General features: G+C 60.8%; 6 protein-coding genes across 6 annotated transcripts; 3 read left to right on the plus strand and 3 right to left on the minus strand.

The window, feature by feature from the left end:
• Positions 1 to 4,016: 4,016 nt before the first annotated feature.
• Positions 4,017 to 5,231, plus strand: PLICBS_006323 (uncharacterized protein; the record flags this gene model as incomplete). Its single annotated transcript, XM_018320103.2, has 1 exon — positions 4,017 to 5,231. One exon carries the CDS (start codon positions 4,017 to 4,019, stop codon positions 5,229 to 5,231), a length of 1,215 nt encoding a protein of 404 aa, XP_018182577.1.
• Positions 5,232 to 5,577: 346 nt separating this feature from the next.
• Positions 5,578 to 6,276, minus strand: PLICBS_006324 (uncharacterized protein; the record flags this gene model as incomplete). Its single annotated transcript, XM_065600920.1, has 3 exons — positions 5,578 to 5,675; positions 5,798 to 6,010; positions 6,129 to 6,276. The coding sequence occupies 3 exons, from the start codon at positions 6,274 to 6,276 to the stop codon at positions 5,578 to 5,580; spliced, it is 459 nt and encodes a 152-aa protein (XP_065456992.1).
• A 2,443-nt stretch (positions 6,277 to 8,719) lies between these two features.
• PLICBS_006325 (uncharacterized protein) lies at positions 8,720 to 10,516 on the minus strand (the record flags this gene model as incomplete). The annotated part of the gene is made up of 1 exon (XM_018320106.2): positions 8,720 to 10,516. The coding sequence occupies one exon, from the start codon at positions 10,514 to 10,516 to the stop codon at positions 8,720 to 8,722; it is 1,797 nt and encodes a 598-aa protein (XP_018182580.1).
• A 2,130-nt stretch (positions 10,517 to 12,646) lies between these two features.
• Positions 12,647 to 14,314, plus strand: PLICBS_006326 (uncharacterized protein; the record flags this gene model as incomplete). Its single annotated transcript, XM_018320107.2, has 1 exon — positions 12,647 to 14,314. One exon carries the CDS (start codon positions 12,647 to 12,649, stop codon positions 14,312 to 14,314), a length of 1,668 nt encoding a protein of 555 aa, XP_018182581.1.
• A 1,561-nt stretch (positions 14,315 to 15,875) lies between these two features.
• On the minus strand, positions 15,876 to 16,815 carry PLICBS_006327 (uncharacterized protein; the record flags this gene model as incomplete). Its single annotated transcript, XM_065600921.1, has 5 exons — positions 15,876 to 15,915; positions 15,968 to 16,124; positions 16,185 to 16,447; positions 16,501 to 16,638; positions 16,784 to 16,815. 5 exons carry the CDS (start codon positions 16,813 to 16,815, stop codon positions 15,876 to 15,878), a joined length of 630 nt encoding a protein of 209 aa, XP_065456993.1.
• Positions 16,816 to 18,820: 2,005 nt separating this feature from the next.
• Positions 18,821 to 20,640, plus strand: PLICBS_006328 (uncharacterized protein; the record flags this gene model as incomplete). Its single annotated transcript, XM_018320109.2, has 6 exons — positions 18,821 to 19,022; positions 19,132 to 19,328; positions 19,387 to 19,736; positions 19,786 to 19,911; positions 19,966 to 20,449; positions 20,512 to 20,640. The coding sequence occupies 6 exons, from the start codon at positions 18,821 to 18,823 to the stop codon at positions 20,638 to 20,640; spliced, it is 1,488 nt and encodes a 495-aa protein (XP_018182583.1).
• Between the last annotated feature and the right edge of the window lie 674 nt (positions 20,641 to 21,314).

Here is a 21,314-nt window from a genome sequence, read left to right on the forward strand (position 1 = left end):
GGGCGCTCTCTGTTTAAAAATCTGCGCCGAATTTTTCCTGGGCCATGTGGGAGTGGTGAGAGAGGCCCGCATGTCCGGGCCCAAGCCCGAAGCCGTTACGGGCGGTGGGGCCCGGCGCCGATAACGTTTTCCGCCAACGAGCAAACGTCGATTCTCGTTGACGGGAGGGCTTCTTCTCCGCTTTCTTTGCCCCTTGTGGCCAGTGGCAGCGCGCTGAATGGCGGACGCGCCGCGCGCCTCGTGGTGTGTGGCGAGTGGCTGGCAAGCCGAGCGAGGCAGGTGGCAGGCAGGTCCAACAGGCGAGTTCGCTGCTATGGGTGTGCCTGGTGCTTGGTGGTGGCCTCACTGCGTGCTGTGCGGTGCAGTGCGGAGAGAGGGGTCAGCAAGTCAGTAACTCAATTCGACGTAGAAGCGAGGCCAGATGCCACCAGAGCAGCACTCCGCGGCGGCGGCGGCGCAAACAAGGTTCCCGACCAAGCGAAGCGAGAGGCGCCGCTCCAGCCGCCGTTTGACGACGATGATTGATTGCTCCCCCGTGTCTGGAATGGGGTGTCGTAGCATTGCCTTGCCTCGATCTGATGGGCCCTCCCTGTACCCCGCGTTTCCAAGAAGCCGGGGCCGTGCACGCGGGAGGGCGGTAGAGTGGTGGTGGTGGTGGCTGTTTGGTGGGTGTGTGTTGCGGCTGGCCCAAACGAAGAACGTGAGGCACCTACACACATAGGAGACCGGCGACCCCCGATGGGCTGGGGTAGCTGTGTGAAGCTCATGTGGGTGACGGCAGGGATGCGCGAGATAGGATCCCGCCGCCCCCGGGCAGCAGGGGGTGGCAGGGCTCAGATTGTCTGTCGTTGTCCAGATAAAGATAGATCGCGGGCTGCGATAACCAACGACCCAACCTAACCGACTAACTAATGGTCGCGATGGGGGTTTGTCACGGCTGGCTGGCTGCGATTCCGACTGGGCCGAGACCCCGATACGTACTAAGGAAGCGACTATTGAGCGATGAGGCTGTCGCGATGGCTTGCGGAGGGGAGGAAGCACATGTCAGGGCGGAAGGACGCGGTTGCGCTTCGCGTTACAAACTTATTCAGTTGGGAGTTGGGGGCTTTGACTGTTTGAAGGCTCGGGCGGCGACAGCTGGCCGCTGCTCATCGACACGAATGAGTGAGGCCCCATCCCAGCTCAGACAAGATGGGACAAAAGGTGACATCGACAAGGCATAACAAGGCATGGCATGGACCGCGCCGCCGGCCCGCCGCCCGGATGCCGTGCCGTCTTGCGTCTGGCGCCCGTTCTGGAGCTACACAAGGCCTTGGTTGGTTGGACAGTTGTTGCGGGCTTGGCTGAATACGATGCGATGGATGGACCGTTGCGGACGGAAGCGCAGCAGCTGTCCCGGCCCGACACTGTCAGAGGTGTTGCGAACCGCAGCAGCAGCCCCTGAGCTGCACCTCCCGTGCCGCACGTGTGCCGTTGCACAAGGTTTCATGCCTTGTGTTCGTCGTGTCGGGAAGTGTCGGCCCAGGCAGTTGGACACGAGAGGGCATTTGTCCTATCCGCCATGAATCAATCAATCAATCAATCAATCAATCAGGGCATTTGTATGTTTGGGGACGTGTGTTGACTCTACGGCGCGCTCAGCTCGAAGACGAGCCCCGTGTACTTGCGGTCCAGCACCAGGTAGCCGAACCAGCCCCTCCAACCCCGCGCTCGTCAGCCAGAGACGGAAGTTGGGAATACGTAAATTGTACAAAGCTCTGGGCGCATTGGCTGGTCCGGCTGCGGGTGGGACACAGACGCTGGACGTTTGGGGTCCGGGGACAGGGTGGGTTGGAGGAGGAGACGCGGTGGCACGGCGGCGGCGCGTGTAAGTTGGGCAAGGTACGTAATGTAAGGAGGGCAACAACAACAACAACAACATGGTTTCCGATACGAACGACGAATGGTTTTGGGCTGCGTGCGTCGCCTTGTTGGATGGGATGGATGGATGGGGGCTGGGGTCAGCATGCAAACGCGAACGCCACGTCGGCCGATGCCGAAGACGACGACGACGTGATGGGGGATCATGACAGCTTCGGAATGGCAGGCAGCCTCGGCGCTGGGGGTTTTGGTCTGGAACCAGGTTGGCGAGGGGACAGGACTGGACGTGACTGATGCCGCTGCCCTTGCCGCGGCGTTTGTCGAGTGGTTTGATCGCGAGTCTCATTTGTGTGACGAGGTCTTTGGTTGACCCTTAACCAACAACCCACAGGGACGAATGACTACTTTGTGTGGCGCAACTTACATGGAGCAGCGACGGTGGCAGACATACAGGCGGACAGAAAGGCGCTCGGATGCGAAAGGGCCAGACCTTGCTCACCTCGGGCATCACGCAGGCCAGGAGCAGGGGCAAGGTCACACGACTTGCCGGACCCTGGCGCTGACCCTGACCATGGGCACGACCACGATGACACAGAGACAGAGTGAGTGAGTGAGTGAGGCGCGTGTGTCTGCGTGCGTGGCCACGTCCCTGGTTTCAGCTGCGGGCAGCCGTGACAAGGTTGGCTGGGCTGGGCTGGGCTGGAGCATGCCCAGCCGTCCAGGCTCCATCTGTTCGGGCGGTCGCGCCGTTTCGGCTGCTCCATGGATCCCGCGTGGTGCGACCGAGGGAATGGAATAGAAGAGGAACGGCCCTGGAGGGGTGGCTCAAGGCTGTGATGCTGTGACTGCGCCGCCATCGCCGCCGTGGTGACACGGTGGTTTGGGATGGAAAAGGTTGGCTTTGGCATGTCGGGGATCGCGTATGGGCCCCCCTCTGGCCAGAGACGGTGATGCCGATGGACACGGGTGCTGCGCCGCCGCCAAGTGCTTCAGCTGCCGTGACCAGGTGCGCACGATGCAAAGGTCAAGGTTGGGGCTTCAGCACGCATGGGGGTTCTACAGGCGGCCTCCTCCAGTGAGGTGGCGACGTCCAGCTGAGCGAGCTGGGCTGGAGGCAGCCAACTGCCAGGCCCGGCCAGGTCCAGTAGGCGACAGTGTGCAGGCCAGAAACGGCTAGAGCCGGATGGGGCCCGTTAGTTCCCGCTCTCTCAGGGGGGGGCTGCCGTCCCGTCAGCTGCCCCGTCCACTGAGCCGCCCGTCCAGCTTCCAGGTTGGCTCCCAGCGGGCGTGCCTCTGCCGTGCCGCTGCCTGGCTTCCAGGGCCCGTCCGCCACCCAAAGTCAGATATTGGCCCTCAACCATGACTCCCGCGTCCACATTCCCCATCGGCGCGAAACGCGGGGGGGTGAGCTCCCAGAGCCCCCCGAACGAAGAAACCAGATTCACTCCTCAACCTGCGCGGTGACGATGTCTCGCAGACCGCCAGATGCCAAATGATGGCATGGGCGCATGCGCATGGCGGGGTGGCCCGGCGCGCGTTGACGTCAAGTGACTCGGTCGCGGGGGCACCCCAAGCTGCCCCAACAAGCCCCAAAAGTGCCCTAAACGGCCCCTAAAAGCCCTCCCTTCCAACGCTTTCCACGTCAGACGCTGCCCGCCGCCAGTGGCCCGGTGACGTCAGGTGGGCTGGTCTCGGGCTGGGACCTGGACCCTGCAGCACCGGGACAGCTGCGGCGGGCGGCATCCCATGGATCCGGTTCATGCCGTCCCGGCCGACTTGGCCTCGTCTGTTTTTCTTCTGGCTGCTCTGGCACGCAGCAGGTAAGGTATCAACTGCCTGCCTGCCTGCCTGCCTGCCTGCCAAGGTCCCCGGATTTTTTTCATCCCTGGCAGATATAACTGTTTGACTTGGCGCTGCTGGCCCGATTTTTGCGCTTCCCCCTTTCGTTGGCTCGGTTTGCCTCCTTCTTCCTCTTCTTAAAGACCACCCACCTATTATTGCTCTGTGCGCGGGTGCCTTCTGCCTGCCTTGTATCACACCTCGCTCCGACTATTATCCTACACACTGCTATTACTGCCTTGGAACAAACGAGTCACCACCACCTCGATCTCTCCCACAAGTTCCCCATCCGTCATCCTCCCCGCCCGCTGCCGCTCATGGCGCAACCGCCGCCTCTGCGCAGGCGCGACCGCAACTCCCGCCTCGACGACGACTACTACTACCACCCTTCACCCACTCGCGGCGACGGTATCAACGGCGGCGACCCCTACGGCCCTCCTCCCCGCCGCCACAAGTCGGAGCGCCGCGGCCGCCCCGTCCCCGACTTTGGGCCCGATGACGCCTTTAGCCCGCCGCGGCGCAGTCGCCGCAATCGATCGCCCGACCCCTACGAATTCAAGAAGCCCGCGGCCGGCGGCAGTGGTGGCAGCAGACGCCCGCGCAGCCCGCCTCCATACTACGCCTCTGAGCCTGAGCGGCCGAGGAGGGAGTCGCGCAGGGAGCGCCCGCCTCCGCCGTTTGAGCGCGATGCGGCTGCCTTTCCGCCGGATCCCCGCGCGGAGAGGGACCGCCCGTCGAGGCGGCGCAGAGATGGCCCCGTGAGCCCTCCGCGGGGCCGCCGTGGGAGAGAGTCCCCGCCGCCGTACATGGACTCGCGGCATCGCGGGGCTCCTCGCGACGGCCCCCCGCCTGCTATGTACGGCGCCGGGGCGGGGGCCGCTGCGGGGGCTGCAGCCGGTGCCGGCGCCGGAGGTCGACACGGAAGCCCCGACGCCCGCCCGAGACGACGACACATATCGCCAGAGCCGAGGCCGCGCGGGCGCGACGCACACCCGCCCCGAGGATACAGCCCCGACCACGACCCCCGTCGGCGTCCGCGCTCCCAAGCCAAGCCCACCGCTCGAGGCGCCGCCTCACCACCACCCTTGGCCACCCGCGGACGCACGGCCACAGCAGCACCCGCTGGAGGGGCCGCCGCCGCCGCCGGAGCAGTGCCAAAGCCCGCGCGGCGCAACTCCATGCCTGCCTCCTTCATGAAGAAGGGCGCCGCCCTGTGGGCCAACCCGCTGATCCAGGCCGGCGCCCGGACGGCCTTCACCGCGGGCGCGCAGGCCGCCATGAAGAGCCGCAACGACCCGAGCCCCTGGCTGGGGGCCAAGGGCGCCAAGGTGGCGACGGCCGCGCTGGGCGCGGCCCTGGTCGACGGCTTCATGGGCCAGAAGCACCCCGGCAGCGCGCGCCAGGGCATGATGCGCTCCGGCGTCGAGGCCGTGCTGGGCGAGGCTGAGAGGCGATCCTCGGGCGACAAGCACCACTCCAGCAGTGGAGATAAGCACCGCTCCAGCGGCAGGAGCAGCCGGAGGAGGGATTAGCAATCTTTTGTCGACTTGCTCTTACGGCCGAGAGAATGAAACTTGACTAATGATGATGACACGGTACGGTATGGGTGGGCTTTTGGGAGCTCTGCTGCCTGGCGTTGGGCTGTATTTGTCACAATGCTAAATGACGAGAAGTGTCTGGACTATCAGAGGGGCGCGGAATATGGATCATGATCGGTTACAGGACTAGCTAGACAGATTAGAAAGGACCAAACAGCTCAATCTAATTGTACAACACTATGAAGCCGAAGCAAGGTTCCGTTACAACCGAGGTGTTACTGGTTCATGCGCGCTTCTTGTCGAGCCGACCGACAGCGACCGCCGCGACGGCATTGCGACTTCAGTGCTGGCCAATGTTCCACGGGCGGCAGCGGTTCGCGGCGCAGAGCCCGTTGCAGCACGGCCCGACGGGCTGGCCGTTGTTGTCGTAGCAAGCGCCTGCGCGAAAGCATCAGCCAGTTTTCCCCTTCTTCTACGATGCCCTCAAGGTGCGCAAAGGGGCTCGCCCCATTCGGGTCCAAGGCTGGTGGCGAGCGAGGAAAAAAAGGGGAATAAAGAACTTGGGTTGGGCGGCGTACCGTACGTGCCGACGCACATTCCCTCGCAGCGGACGCTCAGCACCGGCTGCGGCGGGTCCAGCACCACCTGCTGCGTGACGTTGTCGTCGGCGATGGTCGTCGATAGCTCGACGGGCTGGGGGGTGGTGAAGTGGCAGAGCGAGGAGGCGAGGTAGTCGGGGGCGTCGATGAGGTGGATGGAGAGGTCGGCGTGGTCTGTATGCGCCCGCCGTGTCAGTATGTCAGATGGGCGATGGGAGCAAGGTACGGTGCGGTAAGGCAAGGGAAGTGAGGGAAGAGAGTGGAAGGGAATGGGAAGACCGGGAGAACGCACCGGTGTCGACGGAGCTGCCATCGGCTTTTACGGCGAGGTCGTACGTCTCGGAAGAGGAGGCGGCGCGGAACTTGAGATGCGCTGTTTGTACGTCCTCCGCTGTGACGGCGGCCGCGACGAGACTGAGCAGGGCGAGTTGAAGCTTCATATTGCTGATGTCGATGTCGATGTCAAAATTGATGGATGGATGGGGGTTGGTGAGGCGCGCGCGTGTATCAAGTGTCTGCGTCGATGCGCTTCTGTGTGTCTGTGGTCTGTGGTCTGTCAACTCGGCCGAGATGCTTTCATCATGCAGCGATCTACAGGAGATGGACAGCTGCCTCATAAATACCCCCTTCACAGCCTGTCTGCTGCAACCCTGCGACGGCCCCCGACTAATCAATCTCCAAATCCCACCGACGGAACTGATGACCCGACCGGCATCGTACCGCGAATGACGACGATGATGATGATGATGGACCCCCGGGCGCCTCCCCGGCATATACGTATTTGTGCGTACTTCGTACACAAGGTACATTGCCATCATTGCCACTGTCCGTCGTCTTGGCCTCCGTGACTTGCCCCAGCCGACCGACCGACCGACGTGGTGAATACGAACCCGCAGCCACTCACGCAGGAGGGATCGTCGCCCGCAACTCCCCATCATGACATCCCACGGCAATAAGCAGCCCTACTAACTCAATGAACAGGGCCCTACCATCCCAGAGCCTCCTGCCCACTCACGGGCCTTGATGGTCCCCGTCAAGCTCGCCCCCCGGGAGTGTCGAATTTGGCAACCTGGGGAGCACAGTGCAGAGGGGCAGCGGCTGGACCCAATGACGTTATGCCGCACCACAGAATGCGACTCTACCGACGGAGCGGTCAGACGCCTGGCAGCGACAGATTTTTTGGACTGGCGTTGGGAGGGAGGCGGGACGCTTTCTTTCTTGGCGTGTTGTAATGAGTCTCGTGCGCATCCCCGCGGGGCGAGAGGCTCGTGTTCTGATGGAGCGCTGGACATGTGGAAGTGCGGGCTGGCCTGATGCGTCGGGTCGGGCCATCGGGCGCGGAGGGTCCGTTACGACTGATGGCCGGAGTGACGCCCTCGCACGCGCCTGTATGGGCGTCGTTGCGCCTCAAGATTGAATAAACACTTATTCCATTTGCGTCCCCTGCGACGTTACAGGGGCATAGAGTCGTGCTGTCCAGCACGGATGACTGTTTGAATGAGCCGAGGAATCTTGAGACCAGAGGGCGGCTTGGACAGACCCGAGTCCCCATCAGTCAACGAAATGAACAAACATCTGCTCGCGCCAGTCGTGAAGAAGGGAGTTACGTATGCGGGAGACCGTGTTTTACAGCCTGGTGCATCATGTCTTCAGCTCGGACAAACGTGAACGCACGGGTCATGCCCTCCCCGGAGTTGAGCACAGCACTGTCCATCGCCCTGAGTTGATGAGGGCTGTCAACTGCTTCCCCATGGCGAATGGTGAAGAAGGGCACACTTACTTCATTAGCCAAGACTGAGGTCATCACGGGCCCCGTAATGAATCGCGCAAGGCACAGGCCGATCGGCAGTGGCCGCGCAGGATATCTGCTCAATGTCGCCGCCGCCGCATCATAAAGGTTCAACGACTCCCTCAAGGACAACACATCGTCGCAGGTTCTCCCGCATCCAAGTCCGCAGACCACAGTCCAGACTGCGATAATGAAGACCGCGTGCCTGCTCCCCCTCGCGGTGCTCATGTCCGCCACCAGGGCCACGAAATACGCCCTGGGAGAAGGAGTAAGCCAACCAAACCCCCAGCCCATTCAACAAACCACAAACACGCCTTGCCACGACCGAGGAGGAGGATTCGCTCAGACAAACTGGCTGACATGCGCCTGCCTCTCTCCTCTCTTAGTACTGCAGGCCACAAGACCAAATCTGCCACTACAACCGCATCGCATACACCAACGAGCACACCCGCTTCTCCAAGTCAAGCTACACGACCGAATTTGGAGAAATACAATGTGACCCCAAGTATCCCGTGGGTCTTCTTCTTCTCTCTCTCTCTCTCTCTTCTCTTATTCTCTCTTTCTTGTCGTCGTGGTTTCGTCTTTTTGTCTGCCCTATGCCACAATACCCCAGGAAATAGTAATATAAGTGGCCTGTGAAATAAGTAGACTGTGAACTGCTGGGTTTCTTGCAAGCAAATGGCGAGTCTCATGAAAGAAACTTGGCTGACCACCATCGCGCGGCCTTCGTGGCAGTGCGTGGATTATTTTGGAGACTGCTTCGTCGCAAGGCTCACGGCGCCGAGGGCAAAGTGCTCGCAGGTTGACAAGAGTACTCACCCCGAGGGAGGGGTGTGGCCGGTGCGCCGCATGATCGGCCGTTGAGGTACAGAGAAGCACCGCGGCAAGTAATGTTGTTTACCGCACGTTGGTCTCGGGACGCCCGTGATGGCGATACAGTCAAGAAGCGAGAGGTTTTCATGAGTTTCACTGCACAGGCTTGACGTGAATGACAGTATAGAAGAAGATCATTATTTATGCGTGGAATGCTCGTCTCACTGGAGAGGCTCTATCCTGTCCAAGTGCTCCGCATAGCCACCCAATGCATAGTCTAATCATGCGCTGATCAAATACACTTGCCCCTCGAGGGCCCCCAAAACACCCTCGCGACCCTTTCCTGAGTGCGTGGACATGATGGGCACCAGCTTGGGCGTCTCCGGCAGACCGAGCTCAGCGGCGCTGGGCACCTCCCACGACTTTTCCTCCGTGGTGAAGTTGAGCACCGCGAGAACCCTGTCGCCACCCTGCAGCGGCTCCTTGACAAAGACAAACATATCCTTATCTTGAGGTCGCAGGTCCTTGAAGTCGCCGTAGACGAGAAGGTCGGCGTGCTCCTGGCGGAAGCGCAGCATCTTGCGCCAAAACGCCAGCACGCTGTCCGGGTCGTCGAGCTGGGAGGCCACGTTGATCTCGCCGCTCAGTGGGTGGTGCTTCATCCACGGCTCCTTGACCTCCTTCCCGGCCGCCTCGGCCGCCTCAGAGAAGCCGCCGTACTTGCCCTTGCCGTTCCAGGGCATGGGCAGCCGCGCGTGGTCTCTGGCCATGTACTGCATGGCAGCAAACGCCTTGTCGAGCTCGGCCTTGTTATCGGCGCCGTACCGCTCCTTGACCATCTCGTAGAACAGGGAGCTGTCGATGTCGAGGTAGTTCTCCACGGGGTAGGTGTCCTTGGGGGCGTTGACGAGGCCAATCTCTTGGCCCTGGTAGACGTACTGCGTGCCGCTCAGGCAAGCCTGCATCAGCGACAGCAGCTTCGCACTGCGTACGCGGTACTCGGGGCGATCATCGGCAAAGCGGCTCACCGACCTCGCCTGGTCGTGGTTCTCGAGAAAGACGGTGGACCAGCCATCGCTGCCGCGGATCAGTGACTGCGTCAGGTCGATGGCGGCCTTGAAGTCGGGGAGCCCAAAGTTCTTGGGCGTCGTGGCGAATCTGTGAGTGGTGCCGCCGCCGACGTCGACAACGTCGAACTGGAAGACCATGTTGAGCTGCTTGGCCTTGGCGCTCACATATCGCAGGACCCGCTGCGTGTCGGGAGTGCATGGCAGCTCGCCGACGGTGATGGCGCCGTACTTTGTGAGAATGGCATTCATCTCACCCAGGAACTCGTGCATGCGGGGGCCGTTGCAGTAGACCATGCCGGCCGGCTGGTAGGGCGTCCCGGGGTCGACAATGGGCGCGTCAGGCAGGGTGGGCGGCTTGCTGTACATGTTGACGGTGTCGACGCGGAAGCCGTCGACGCCGCGGTCGAGCCAAAACTCCATGGACGAGGCGTAGATGGCCCTGCGGGTCTCTGGGTTCTCCCAGTTGAGGTCAGGCTGTTCCACCGCAAACAGATGCAGAAAGTACTCCTGCGTCAACTCATCCCACTCCCAGGCACTGCCGCCGCCAAAGTTGGACCGCCAGTTGTTAGGCGGCAGACGCTCGCCGGACGGAGAGTACTTGGCGGGCCGCCAGATGTACCAGTCGCGCTTGGGGCTGTCCTTGCTGGCGCGCGACTCCTTGAACCAGGCGTGCTGGTCCGAGGTGTGGTTGATGACGAGGTCGAGCATGATTCGCATGCCGCGGGCGTGTGTCTCCTTGATGAGCGTCTCCATGTCCTGGACGGTGCCGTACGGCCGGTAGACGTCCTCGTAGTTGGAGATATCATAGCCCATGTCGACCTGGGGGCTGTCGTACATGGGGCAGATCCAGATGACATTGACGCCCAAGCTGGCTATGTAGTCCAGCTTGGACGTGATGCCGGGGAGGTCACCGACGCCATCACCGTTGGAGTCACAAAACGACGCCGGGTAGATCTGGTAGATGACGGCCTGCTTCCACCACTGCTTCTCACGGGGGGTGACGGTCATGGTGGCGATGAGAGATGACACTGACAGAGGTTGGACGAGGACAACGAGAGGTCGACGACTGGCCAACACAGAACCGCAGGCGACTCGTCTTAAATGGCCTCGCCATGGCCGTCTGTGGAGAAGACCCGGCGTGGGAGTCAGCGCCTCCCCATCTCTATCTGGCGTGTCACGATGCAGCTGCAGGCGGATTTCGTGGGCTCACGGTGGCCAGTCGCTGCGGACTCTGGGCCGCGCCGTCGTGTCGGGGCAAGCCAAGGGACTTGCCGGGCCGACAACGATGGCCAAACGGGTGGCCCCAACGGCCCATGGCAAGGGAAAAGCTGGGGAAGCGCCAACGAAGCGGAGAAATACCAAGGCGGTGCTGGCGTGATGGCGAGAATCCGGGGGTGGTGGTGAGATGCCATGTTGAATCGACGAAGCGGGTGAATTGCTCGGGCGAAATCCAGAAGCGGCAATTCACCTAGCGAGATCAGTGGCGTCCGGGTGCCCGTCAGCGCACGTCAGTGGGCCCGGCTGCCTTTCAGCGGCCTGGCTCAGTGGTGTCAAGCCCTGTGGTGTCAAGCCCTGTGTGCCCCCTGACAGCCTCCGAGCGGCACACTGGCCGCGCTGGAAGCCACACAGGGCAAGTGCGGAGGGCGAGCGGCACCTGCCATTGGTCTTTTGCCGGCCCGACAGCCTCCATCTCGCGTGATTGGCTACATCTCGGGCCGACAGAGTCAATTCGCTCCACCCCCTCATCCCCCCCTCCATTCTTGCTGCAGCTCTTCCCCCCCAAGACCATCCTGCATCTTGATTTTGGCTTGACTCGTTTCCAAATCCTTCTCGAACCCATGCACGCTGATCCCTCGACGCCATCATCCGAAGCGATGCTGCGCAGTCCTTTATTTCGCGACGCTGCGTCAGCCGCAGACGCCGTGCCCGAGAGTCTGGCCGTCGAGTTGGTGTGACGCTCGGTCCGACGCATACGAGAGGCGGTTCCTGGCGCACAACAACCTGCCCCTGGCATGGAACCAAGATCCGTCAGTCCACTGGATCTCTGGCCGGCTTAGCGGGCGCTGGACGGCAGTGCGAACCGGGACCGGCAATTGCTCACATGACCGCGGCCATAATCAGATCAGATCAATTCAAATAATAGTCAAACTCAAATGGATAGCCTCAGACGCCGATGGAGCTCGGTCGAGCGCTCTTGTCTCCGCCGCGGCTCCTCGCACCAAGCCCAAATGCTTGAACCCCGCGTGCGACAAGGCATGTCGGGCCGATAGACACTATCCAAGTACACGGCGCGGGGCGGCATGAAAGCGCCAACATCACGCCTGCCAGGTGCCATCTCCACCTCTCTCCTGATCAGCAACCCCATGGGGACAGCAATCCGGGGCCAAGCTAGCCATCAGCTGGCCAAATGCCGGCGACACGTGCGGACGCATCCTTCGCTATGCGCCTGGACTCCATGGGCCGATAATTCCTCACAGCCCGCCTCGTTCCGTGGCGTGCCGGGTCCTTGGCAGCTATTGCACGGCGCGGCATCCATGACTTCATTGACGCTGAGACCAGCCAACAGACGATGCCGGGCCGACGAGACGATCGCTGCGCCGCCGGAACCGCCATCACCACCACCACCGCCCAGCGGAATGAGGAATGAGGGTGTATGGCGGTCGAACCCCAGGCAAAGCACCAACGCCATGTCCTTGCCGAAGGCTTTTGGACCGCCCGCCACCATCCCTGGCCATAGTCGACGGCCTCGCCGCACAACAACGTCCCAAACCGGCGGCCCAGCGGCCTCGTGATTGGGCCCCTCGCCCCAACGGGCCCTCTTTGGGGAGACTTGGTGGCTTCCCGCTAGTGGCCGACGCTGGTCTCGGTCCAGTCCAGGGAGGTCTGCAGCAAGCAAAAACTCCTTGCTGCGACCCCGACTTGCACGAGACGCGGTCTCGAGACGCTCCTCGTCCAACTCGTATAAAGATGGCACGCTATCCCTTGCCTTTGTGTCTCCATCTCCGATGATCAGGCGCTCGGGTATCGGCAGCGAAACAACCTCCTGTCGACTGCACTTGCTTCCGTCACTTCTTGTGTTGTCTCCTCCTCAACTCCTCAGTCGTTGCTTCAGGTCCGGGACCAAGGGGCGTTGTCATCATGGCTCCCGAAGCACAGACCGACGACCTCGCCGTCCGGCGGGTGTCCGTCATCAGAACCGCCGTCGATGAATCGACCGTCCACGAGGCGGCCGCGGCCACCGAGGCCGAGCACAGCATGGGCCTCCTCAAGTCCCTCAAGCTGTACAGGAAGGCCTGCCTGTGGTCCATCTTCCTGTCGACATGTATCGTCATGGAGGGCTTCGACATCGTCATCCTCAACAACCTCTATGCATACCCCCCTTTCCAGCGCAAGTTTGGCATCGAGCAGGCCGACGGCACATACCAGCTCACAGCCGCTTGGCAGTCCGGCCTGTCCAACGGTGCCCTGTGCGGCCAAGTCATTGGTCTCTTCGCCAACGGCATCATCGCCGACCGCTTCGGCTACCGCAAGACCATGATCGGCGCACTCCTGGCTTGCGTCGGCTTCATCTTCATCATCTTCTTTTCCGAAACCCTGGTCCAGCTGCTCATCGGAGAGATCCTCATCGGCATCCCATGGGGAGTGTTTCAAACTTTGACGACGACGTACGCCGCGGAAGTGTGCCCGACCCATCTCCGCGCGTACCTGACGACGTATGTCAACCTGTGCTGGGTCATGGGCCAGTTCATCGCCTCCGGCGTGCTGCGGGCCATGCTTGCCCGGGAGGACAAGTGGGGATACAAGATCCCCTTTGCCCTGCAGTGGATGTGGCCGGTTCCCTTGATGATCGGCATCTACCTCGCGCCAGAGTCGCCTTGGTGGCTCGTTCGTCGCGGCCGTCTCGATGACGCGAAGCGGTCCCTGACCCGCCTGACGACGCGAAACTCGGGCGTTCCTTTCCAACCTGACGAGACGGTGTCGATGATGGTGCATACCAACGAGATGGAGAAAGAGATGACGTCGGGTATCTCGTATACGGATCTTTTCAAGGGCTCCAACTTGCGCCGAACCGAGATTGTGTGCACGGTGTGGATGATCCAGACTCTTTGCGGCTCTACCTTTATGGGCTTCTCGACATACTTTTATCAGCAGGCCGGCATGGCGGTCGAGAACTCGTTCAGCATGTCTCTCGGCCAGTATGCGCTGGGTGCCGTCGGCACCATGACGTCTTGGTTCCTCATGGGCTGGTTTGGTCGTCGAACGCTGTACCTCGGTGGCCAGCTGCTTATGTGCGGTCTGCTGCTCACCATCGGGTGTGTCGCCTTCGCTGGTCGCGAGAATGTCGCCGCTCAATGGGCCATTGGGTCGCTGCTCCTCGTCTATACCTTCACCTATGACGCCACAGTCGGCCCCGTGTGCTACTCGCTCGTCTCGGAGCTGACGTCGACTCGTCTGCGGACAAAGTCGGTCGTGCTGGCTCGCAACATGTACAACATCGTGGGCATTGCCACCAACATCATCACGCCGCTCATGCTCAACCCGACTGCCTGGAACTGGGGCGCCAAGTCGGGCTTCTTCTGGGCGGGGACGTGCTTTGTCTGCGCCGTGTGGACCTTTTTCCGCCTGCCCGAGCCAAAGGGCCGCACCTACGGCGAGCTCGACATCTTGTTCGAGAACCGCGTCAGCGCACGCAAGTTTAAGACGACGTCGGTCGATCGTCTCGACGGACACAATGCCGAGAGGACCTCGGAGAAGGAGAAGGGGTTTGACGAGGTCATGGTGGAGCGCGTGGACAGCCGACCCTGAGACTAGCGTCGTGCGTGAGGAAATCAAGGTGGAACACAGACATGGTTTATATATGTGTATGCCTGTGCGTTTGTGTGTAAAGCGAAACGAAGGTATATGGGGCGTTTGGGAGCGTGTCGTGTTTAAAAGCGTTGGGCGGCCGTGTGGCACAAGGGCGGGCTTGACACGGCGCACCCGTGGGTGTAGATCAATGAATTACATGCCTGCAGGCCACGCTTACCAATTGACTGCCTGACAAATGCCACTTGCCGGTGACTCACGAACGCATGCCTCGAGCTTTAGATGGGGTGCTGTGCCGGAGAAACGGACAATTAAGCACACAGGTCGGGGGAGGGCCGTGCTGTACCAAGGCTGCCCGGGTGGTGGCTGGCCGTGTGTTGCCCACGTGGTATCAAGGCGAGTACTGAGCACATATATATGCTGAGCCAAGAAGACGTTGGGCAACGGCATGCACGTTCTAGTGCAGGTTTTGACGCGAATAGTACCCTCGCCCTGCGGCCGTTGTTGGATGTGACACACGCGCCAGCCAGCTTGACGTCGTCTCGGTTGGCTTCCGAGGGCGGCGGCCCCCCCGCTGGCGGTGGACTTGCACGCCTTGTACGTGTTGGAGTAAGTTACTTCGTCTATGAAGTGTACCCGCATGCTTTGTACATGCGTGTGCGGCAGTCCAGTGTGCCCTCGCATCCACATCGCGAGACGGGGCGGGGGCCGGGGCCGTGGCCGGGTGCAGGCGAGAACGTGGGAGCCTACCCGTAAGCCGTTTGCGAATTGCGGATTGTGCTGGGCGGATACAGACGTCTTCAAGTGGAGTGCAAGCGTTCTTTGCCCGAGACCAAATAGGCATCATCTCCAATGCGAAGGTAAATGGATTAGTGAATGGACGGATATCTGGACTCAAATTATGTAGTACAGTACATGTGCACTATCCCTGCCCGCCGGCTGCAAACACGCCCTGACCGCTCGCCTGCTTGGCCGTGGCAGTCTCATGCGAAAAGATGGGCGCACAGTACGAAGTACTCAGATCCTGGGTTAAGTTGCCCGTTGCTGACGGCGTTGACCGCATTCGCTCCAGTGTCTATTTTGCCCCCGTCGTATTTCGTCGTGTTCGACGAGACATCCTCGTCCCGCATATCCTCCATGGGGAGCGCAGCGGCCAGCGCGCTGGGGCCCCCTGTCGCTCCACGAGATTCAGCTCAATCAGCGCACACAGAGGTCACTGCAGAAGGCCGGGTGGCGCCGTGTGCAGGCGCCGCCGCGTGGACTGTGCATGCTGTGTTGGCGGTGGTGCGCGACAGGGCAACGGCAGCGGCTCCCGCGGGTGACAGGTCAACAGGACGAGCCGCCGCGATGCGCGGAATCGAGATTCAACGTCTTGTCGGGTTGGTTGGCCCACCTCTGGGACAGCCGCTTTCGCATTTCTTAGCCGACCCTGGGCTACTGCATCGTTCCCCAGTCGTTGTGTCGTGGCTCATGATCCATAGATGCAATACCAAGAGTTCCATTTCGCGTGCCATCACTGTAGGCCTGTCCCTGACCTTCTCTACCACATTATGCATGACCTTCAGCCATTGTACCCCGGCTTCTGAGCGTACACGACATATCTAACAAGTCAGCCCATCGCTCACAATCGTTCGAGTAGGAACGCAGACTCACATGGGCCAGTAGCCGTGGATGGACCGGTCCCTCATCTGCTTTCGGACCCCTGCCAGAAACACCTCCAATTCTGCAGGAGACCATCCCAGCGCGCGGGTAAAAAGCGCCATGCTCAGCCCAGAAAGCCCGTTGCCCAAGTTCTCAAACGTCCACATCCCTGACGGGAAACCAGGCCGCGTCAGCAAATGCAAAAGGGAAAGGCGAGCAGATGCCGTACCTAACTCTTTGTGTCGGGAGTCTCGCGGCCACGAATTTGTAGGCCACTTGAATACATGTTCCGTCACATTGGTGAATCCGATGTCAGCCAGCTGCTGCCGATAGAACGTCATGCTGTCCAGCGGTCGGTTGAGCTTAGCCGCCGCCTCGAGCATCAGGTCTCCCCACTGCGCCATAGCACAGTCCGTCGGGATGGTCTTGTCATCGGACTGCAGCTGCAGGTGCACGTCGAGCAGCTCGATCCAACCCCCAGGGTTGAGGTTGCTTGCAGAGTCAGACACCGCGATACGTGGGCCGGTATGGTACCAGTTACATACTCGTAGCTTTGTTGCAGGAACTTGGGCCAGTCGGAGATGGAGGCGGTGAGCATGCGCGAATAGATGAAGTCAAACTTGTCGTGGAACGTCCAGGTATCCTCGAGGTCGTCAATATAGAATGTCACGTTTGGTGGGACGCTGTGACACGGTCAGTGATGGTCATGCTTCGTGGCAGAAAGTGGCATACAAAGACGGCTGAATTGGACTGAGGTCAACCCCGGTGACCTAGACAGCATTAATCCTTGTGCCATTTCAGCAAGAGAGCAGTTGTCGAGGGGCTCACGTGAGTCTCCGGATGCTCATCAGCTGCTGCATATTAGCATTGGTCCGTGCTGTGGACGTTGAGGTGCCGTCTCCTACCAAAGTCTATTGCCCAGATGCCTGTCCCTGTACCGGCGTCAAGGACCCTCCCAAGAGGCTTGTCCGTACCCGCCGGGCAGATGAACAACTTGCCCCCGAGGGTCAAAGTGCAGAGGTGGTGTTGCAGGTCTACGCGAGTTCAGCAAGATCGCCAACTATCCTCGGGCGCTTCCGTGCAACATACCCAAGCGCTCATTTTCAACCTGCGACTGCTTCAGCCAACTGCTCATGCCCACCAAAGCCGGATTGACTCACATCGTCATTAGGCAGAACGTATCCTGACATGTCCCATCAGCATGTTGTAGACTGCGGAAGGGGTGCCTGTGGTACATACTGCCTTCTCTGAATGCGTGATATGTCCGTCCATTCTCTTCTCGATATTTCAGAATGCTTGACGACAATGACGTTGACGAACTGGCGATGGACTGCTCGAGGCACGACCATTAGAGAGGGCGTTTGAGAATCCTGGGGTACCGCTTACCGCGCCCATGCCATCATCAGAGTCGTCCTCGCCCTAATGTAAGATACCGGTTAGCTAGCCAAGCCCGAGAACGGTCGCGCGTGGGACGCCGCGCCGCGGAGTGAAAGGGCCCAGCTGGTCTCGTCTTGACACGCGCTTAATTGACACTGGTTGCTCACGCACCTCAGAAGCTAATAACAGCGGCTCCACAGATTGGAGCGGCGTCTGGTCTACCATCTTGACGACCGTTCCGGACGAGCCGACTGCATGCTCGTTGTGCGACCCTACACCCGGTCGGTCAATCACTGACGGTCGGGGGTTGCAGAACAGGACCGCGGGCAACTGGCCAACGAAAAGGAGCACCGAGGCGGATCTTGTTTGCCAGATAGGTCGTAAGCAGGCAAGAATGCACTATGCCACGGTGACGGTGTATGAACAACGTGGGAGGATGAAGCGCAATGGCGAGTTGGACACGAGGTGTCGAACAAAGCAATATGTGTAGGATGAGCCGCTGGCGGAACATATTCGCCAGCTCAGAGGCCCTGTTCCACCGGGCGGCCTGCTGACCACGACGGACGCTGGCCAAGCCATCCATGGTCGAACGTGCGTCAAGATCCTTAAGCAGGGAACGCTGACAAGGATCGGCTGTCTTAGCCCATGTCGGCTGGTCGTATGGGGTTCAACGGTCCGCACCGGCGCCAGGGCAGGCTTTGACCCTTGCGCGTCGCCACACAGTACCTGCCAGCAGGGCATTGCGGTGTCCGTCATGGAGGTCTTGCGTGCAGCCTGGAGACACCCCCAATGATCGTGTTCAGGAGCTTGCCTCTCTGCTTGGCTGTTTAGGCCATCGGCCAAACGACAGCAGGAGTAGGCGGTTTCTCTTGAATACACTCAGGGCTTCTCGCCGTAGCGAGTACCGTTGCCCGAGGAAGACGCTGCCTTCGGCGCCGCATCGCACCTTTGGAGCCCATCACATCAGCTACTGCAAGAGTTGTCAGCTCCAATGCAGCCAAGGGCGGAAGTCCTCAGTGGGACGGGCTCTGCATCATGTTATCCGTCCTAGTTGCCTGATCCATCCAACCACACCCACGCTCGGCCGGGGCTTGCGGGGGTTAGCGATGCTACGGAAACTAGGGAAGCTTCCGCCCTTGCTTTTCTGGGTCCTGTCTGGCCTCGATGCCCACTTCCTTGCTCTCGGCCGTTGTTGCATCCAGTGAGGAGCAGGCTCAGATGCATCGCCTGCCAGGCTCAGTACCGCCCAGGGACATCTGTCCAGGAAACGGTGGTACCGAGGGAAGGGCATTGCAAATCTTGTGCATCTCATTGAGTTGAGAATTGATAACTCGTGCAGCGGCACACCATGGAGGCCGTTTCCTCTCCCATGTCCCTCCATCGTGCATTGTTTTCGCCGCAACTCTGATTCCGGGACCATCGTAACTGCAAGGCTGACGAACTGGCCGCGTTTGAGCTGAAATTAGGATTCGAAGAGACATCAGAAACATGGCTGCACTGCCCGTGGGACCACTGACAGCACTCTTGCTTGCCGTCCTTGCATGGAGAGTCGTGTCGACGCTTCGGCAGTACCTGCGCCTGCGGCACATCCCAGGGCCGCCAAGCGCTGGCATTTCTCAATGGTGGCTTATACGTGCGGTGGGCGGCGGCCGGACGCATCTCGACCTGTACGAGGCGTGCCAGAAGTACGGTGAGCCCGCCACTTTCTTTTCGCACGATCGAGCCGCGTTGTATCGACCGTGGAGGCCATCGATGGGGCCATGGGGAGTGCAGAGCTGACTTCCTGTCCGTGCGTTCAGGGCCCGTGGCCCGGGTCGGCCCCAACTATCTGATTGCAAGCGACCCCGATCTCATAAAGCGGATGCTCAATGTGCGGACGACGTATACGCGGTCCGACTGGTACGATGGCATGCGTCTGGACCCGTCCAAGGACAACGTTCTGTCTCAGCGCAATGAAGACATACACGGCAGGTTGCGGTCGATGATGGCCGCGGGCGTACGTACATGGATGAGATGATAGGTTGATCCAGGGCTGACCGGGGTACCGCGAACAGTACTCCGGTAAGGAGGTTGACAACCTCGAGGCAAAGATTGACAACAACATCTTGGCCTGGCTGAACCTCCTCGAAACCAAGTATGTGTCTGCGAACCAGCCGTTCGACTTGGCACGAAAGGCGCAATACTTGACGCTCGACGTCATTTCGGATCTGGCCTTTGGCGAACCGTTTGGCGATGTTGCGACGGACTCGGACGTGCACGAGTACATCTCGACGATGGAGACCAACATGCCCAACATCATCGTGACGACGGTGATGCCATGGCTCATGGTTGTGCTATCATCGCCCCTTTGCCGCTGGATGCTGCCTTCGGAAAAGGACGTCATCGGCCTCGGGCGCACAATGGCGTAAGTGACATGGAACCCCCCAAGACGAAGTCAGTCTGACAGGCGGCAGCATCGCCAAGCAGGTCGCAGCTGAGCGGTTCGGCCCTCAGAAAAAGGTGCAGCGTGACATGCTGGGCTCCTTTGTCGCGCGCGGACTCACGCAGTCCGAGGCCGAGTCCGAGATTCTTATGCAAATGTGAGTGTTCGCCGCCTGCTTGGAGAAGTCTCTTTGTAACGTCCCATACCACAGTCTGGCTGGGTCTGATACGACGGCGACGGCGATTCGAGCCACGATGTTGCACGTCATGTGCAACGCGCGAGTAGGCGAAGCCCTCCGAAACGAGATTGAACAGGCCAACCCGACGTGGCCCGTCATCACAGATGCCGAAGCGCGACGCATGCCGTACCTTCAAGCGGTGATCAAGGAGGGGCTTCGCATGTTCCCGCCCGTAGCGGGCCTCATGGCCAAGGAAGTTCCCAAGGGCGGCGACACTTTCAAGGGCACGTTCTTCCCCGAGGGAACGCGGATCGGATACTGCGCGTGGGGCGTCGTGCGGTGGCCCGAGGTCTGGGGCAGCGACGCCCACGAGTTCCGCCCGGAGCGATGGCTCGAGGCGTCGCCGGGGAAGCTGAGAGAGATGGACGGCACGGTCGAGCTTGTGTTTGGGTACGGTCGCTGGCAGTGCCTCGGACGCAACGTGGCTTTCATCGAGCTCAACAAGGTGTTTGTCGAGGTAAGCTGCCCGGAAGCGACGAGAGTCGAGAACTTACTGACCATTGACGGGCGGAACAACAGCTCTTGCGGCGGTACGATTTGTGTCTTGTCGATCCCACCAAGCCGTGGAAATCGCACAACTTTGGCATATTCCTGCAGTCCGATCTCTGGGTCAAGGCGTACAGGCGGGCCGACCCGGCGGCTGTGTAGGTCGAGGCGCGGCTTGTCGATGCGGACCGGACATCCTTAGGTCGTCTTTGTACGTAGACGGCGGCGGCAACTTGCAAGAATGATACGATGCGTGCTGCCAAAGTCTTGTGGCTGTCTCTACATCATAGCAACCAGGGAGCAAGAGTCCGAGATGTGTTCCAAGCGGACACAGTGTCGGCACGAGCCTCACGGTGACACAAGACGCGACGGGACGTATCAAGCCCAACGGCGAGGAAGGCGGCATGGCCCGTGCCTGCCCTGCTGCACTGCAGATGACGGGAGCTTGGGGAGGTGCAGTGCCGCGCCTGCCGCACCAAATCGACCTCTGTCGGCAGTGACTCGAGCCCGCTGTCTGCTCCACTCCGTCCACTGCCCTGTATTCCCAGGCTGCCACCAACCGCTTCGAAGAGGGCCTGTAGGTACCAACCTTCAGTAGAAGCCGGTAGCTGGACACCCTCACAGCGGCTGGGCAGTAAAGCCCCGACGCCATCCATCATCACAATCGCACAGCACCGGCCACCAACAGCGCTGCAACAGCCACCAACAGCCTTCCAACCCAGCCCCACCATAGGCCCGTCAAAGCCCCATCGGGACAAGCGCCGTCAACAAGCTGAGCTTCCCCGGACTCTCCTGTTGAACCTCGCATCTCGAACCTCCAACCCTCCGACCTCAGG

The sequence above is a fragment of the Purpureocillium lilacinum genome (assembly GCF_023168085.1).
Source record: "Purpureocillium lilacinum CBS 284.36 DNA, scaffold_4, whole genome shotgun sequence".
In the NCBI taxonomy this organism is placed as follows: Eukaryota; Fungi; Ascomycota; class Sordariomycetes; order Hypocreales; family Ophiocordycipitaceae; genus Purpureocillium; species Purpureocillium lilacinum.